Source organism: Rhagoletis pomonella, unplaced genomic scaffold (genome assembly GCF_013731165.1).
Source record: "Rhagoletis pomonella isolate Grant_MI unplaced genomic scaffold, Rhpom_1.0 Rhpom_scaffold_16127, whole genome shotgun sequence".
Taxonomy (NCBI): domain Eukaryota; kingdom Metazoa; phylum Arthropoda; class Insecta; order Diptera; family Tephritidae; genus Rhagoletis; species Rhagoletis pomonella.
The window spans coordinates 1,285-3,425 of NW_023474650.1; the positions used below are offsets into that span (position 1 = coordinate 1,285).

At 36.0% G+C, this 2,141-nt stretch overlaps 1 protein-coding gene across 1 annotated transcript; it reads left to right on the forward strand.

Annotated features, from left to right (window-relative positions):
* Positions 1 to 1,255: 1,255 nt before the first annotated feature.
* On the forward strand, positions 1,256 to 2,117 carry LOC118757277 (UDP-glycosyltransferase UGT4-like; the record flags this gene model as incomplete). The annotated part of the gene is made up of 3 exons (XM_036492004.1): positions 1,256 to 1,417; positions 1,487 to 1,583; positions 1,659 to 2,117. Coding segments are annotated over 3 exons (718 nt in total), but the record flags the coding sequence as incomplete, so codon positions are not given.
* Positions 2,118 to 2,141: the final 24 nt, after the last annotated feature.

Sequence of the window (2,141 nt, forward strand, 5' to 3'; positions counted from 1 at the left end):
TTAAAACAATTTGTTTTTGTTTTTGTGTTGTAAAGTTTTTGAAAATGTATTAATCAAGATCAAATTTCATATTTATTTATTATTTATGTTTATTCATTTGAAACAAATCACGCTTTTGTGCATTCAATTTGAGCCTTTCTCGGGTCCGATAAGCGAATCAGTTGTCAACGAATTAAAAAAACCAAAAAAACCGATTGAACCTTAGTGCGCTAATTATCTAATTTTGGATGAACCTGGTATAAATGGAAGTGGGTATATGAATTAACGAATCGATTGATCGTCTTCAGAGATTTGGAGTAAAAAATTAAGCAGGATTCTTTTAAATTTGAAATCTCTTGAAAGCAGGAGCTCTGTCCTCTCTTTAACTTTTGTTCTTAGCATTATCCAGGGTGTCCTTGACTGTCCGGCCCTTTAGAGAAAATAATTTTTAATGTTCCGTACGTAGTTACTATCCGTTGTATGGCAATAAGGATAGAACTAACTATGCCAGTAATGCACCTCTTAGCCGTGCCTTAATTGAACTTAGCCAGATCTCAACTTTTATCGAGCTTTATTTTCCTAACCCGCTTAGGCCACTTTTGTGTTTATGGTGGAGAAATTAAAATAAATGCAAAAATAATCTTTGTAACGCTACGTACTTTAAAATTGATAAATCAACGAATTTTACTATAAAATTTACCATATTTGAAATTATTTTATGCAATAAAGTACAAAACAAAAACATGTGGGTTAGGCATAGGGTTGCCAACCGTACTATAATATATAGTATTTACTATTTGTTGGGTAAAATGGCAACATTTTTAAAAATACTTGGAAAGATTAACCAAATTTACTTAACATTATTTCGCTTATGCTCTCTATTCCTGCAACTTCAGCATTCACAGTAAAAGTTTTTTTTTTATTATGATTGTGAAATGGTGAGCTGAGGGAAATAAAGCGACTATCTCACTATATATGTATATTTGAAGTGTACTATATTTTTTTCAGATATTTTTAGAAAAGTACTATCAATTTCCAAGAAAATGTTGGCAACCCAAGTTGGGCCACTTCAGCTCTCACGGCCTGATTTTATACCTAATTTTCTCCCTAATAGCCCAGAATAACCCCAAAAGCTAGTGAGACATACCCAAACTGTCAACACTGACTACTGTGCAATTTCTTATGTGAAATTTAAAATATGCACTACATATTTTATTATACACTAATTAATTACTTCTGTTATTTAAATACTAATTCATCAATTGATTTTGTACAGCGTTCGGCAATATTCGGCAGCCTGTTGGCACTCGCCGTACTAGTCGCTCAAGCACCAAACTCGGATGGCGCCAGAATACTTGCAGTCTACGCCTTCCCAGCCAAAAGTCACTTTATGATGCATCGGGTCTTGATTAGTGAGTTGGTGAAGCATGGTCATCAGGTAAGAAAATAGTTACGCTCAAAATTTACATTACGCTATTGAACAGCTTATTTTGTTAACCAACTGTAGGTCACCATGATTACAGCGCACACATTTGAGTCACTCAAACTAGGCAGCAACTACACTGAGATACTCATTGAGCCGGAGTACAGTTTTTACACGAAGGGTGAGTGTCAAATTACACATACCTACTCAATTACACATTAACGAATTTTAACATATTTGTACACTACCGTTACAGTTAAGGAACACCTCGGTTCAGCTTCTCTCTATGAAATGAAAAACGATGTGGCCCTGTTTCAAAAATTGGTTGAAATTTTGGGCGAGGCCACCACGGACCATGCGCTTAAACTACCAAAAGTACAGGCAATTATTAATGCCAAACAAACGGAAGATGTGTATGATTTGCTGCTAGTGGAACAATTCTATCAAGAAGCCTTTCTTGCTTTGGCCCATATCTACAAAGTGCCTGTGGTGAGCACTGCAACATATGCCCAACAGAACTTCATGAGCCAAATGTTCGGCTTAATTACACCTTGGTCATACGTACCAATGGGCTCCCTGCCACTAGCCGAACGCATGAGCTTTTGGGAGAGATTTACCAACACCTACTATTCACTTCGCCTGGACATAGGGCGAGAATTAAGTTACTTTCCAAAAATGGATGAGCTTGTAACGAAATATTTTGGACATTTGCCAAGTAAGAAGCTTACAGATATTTGTA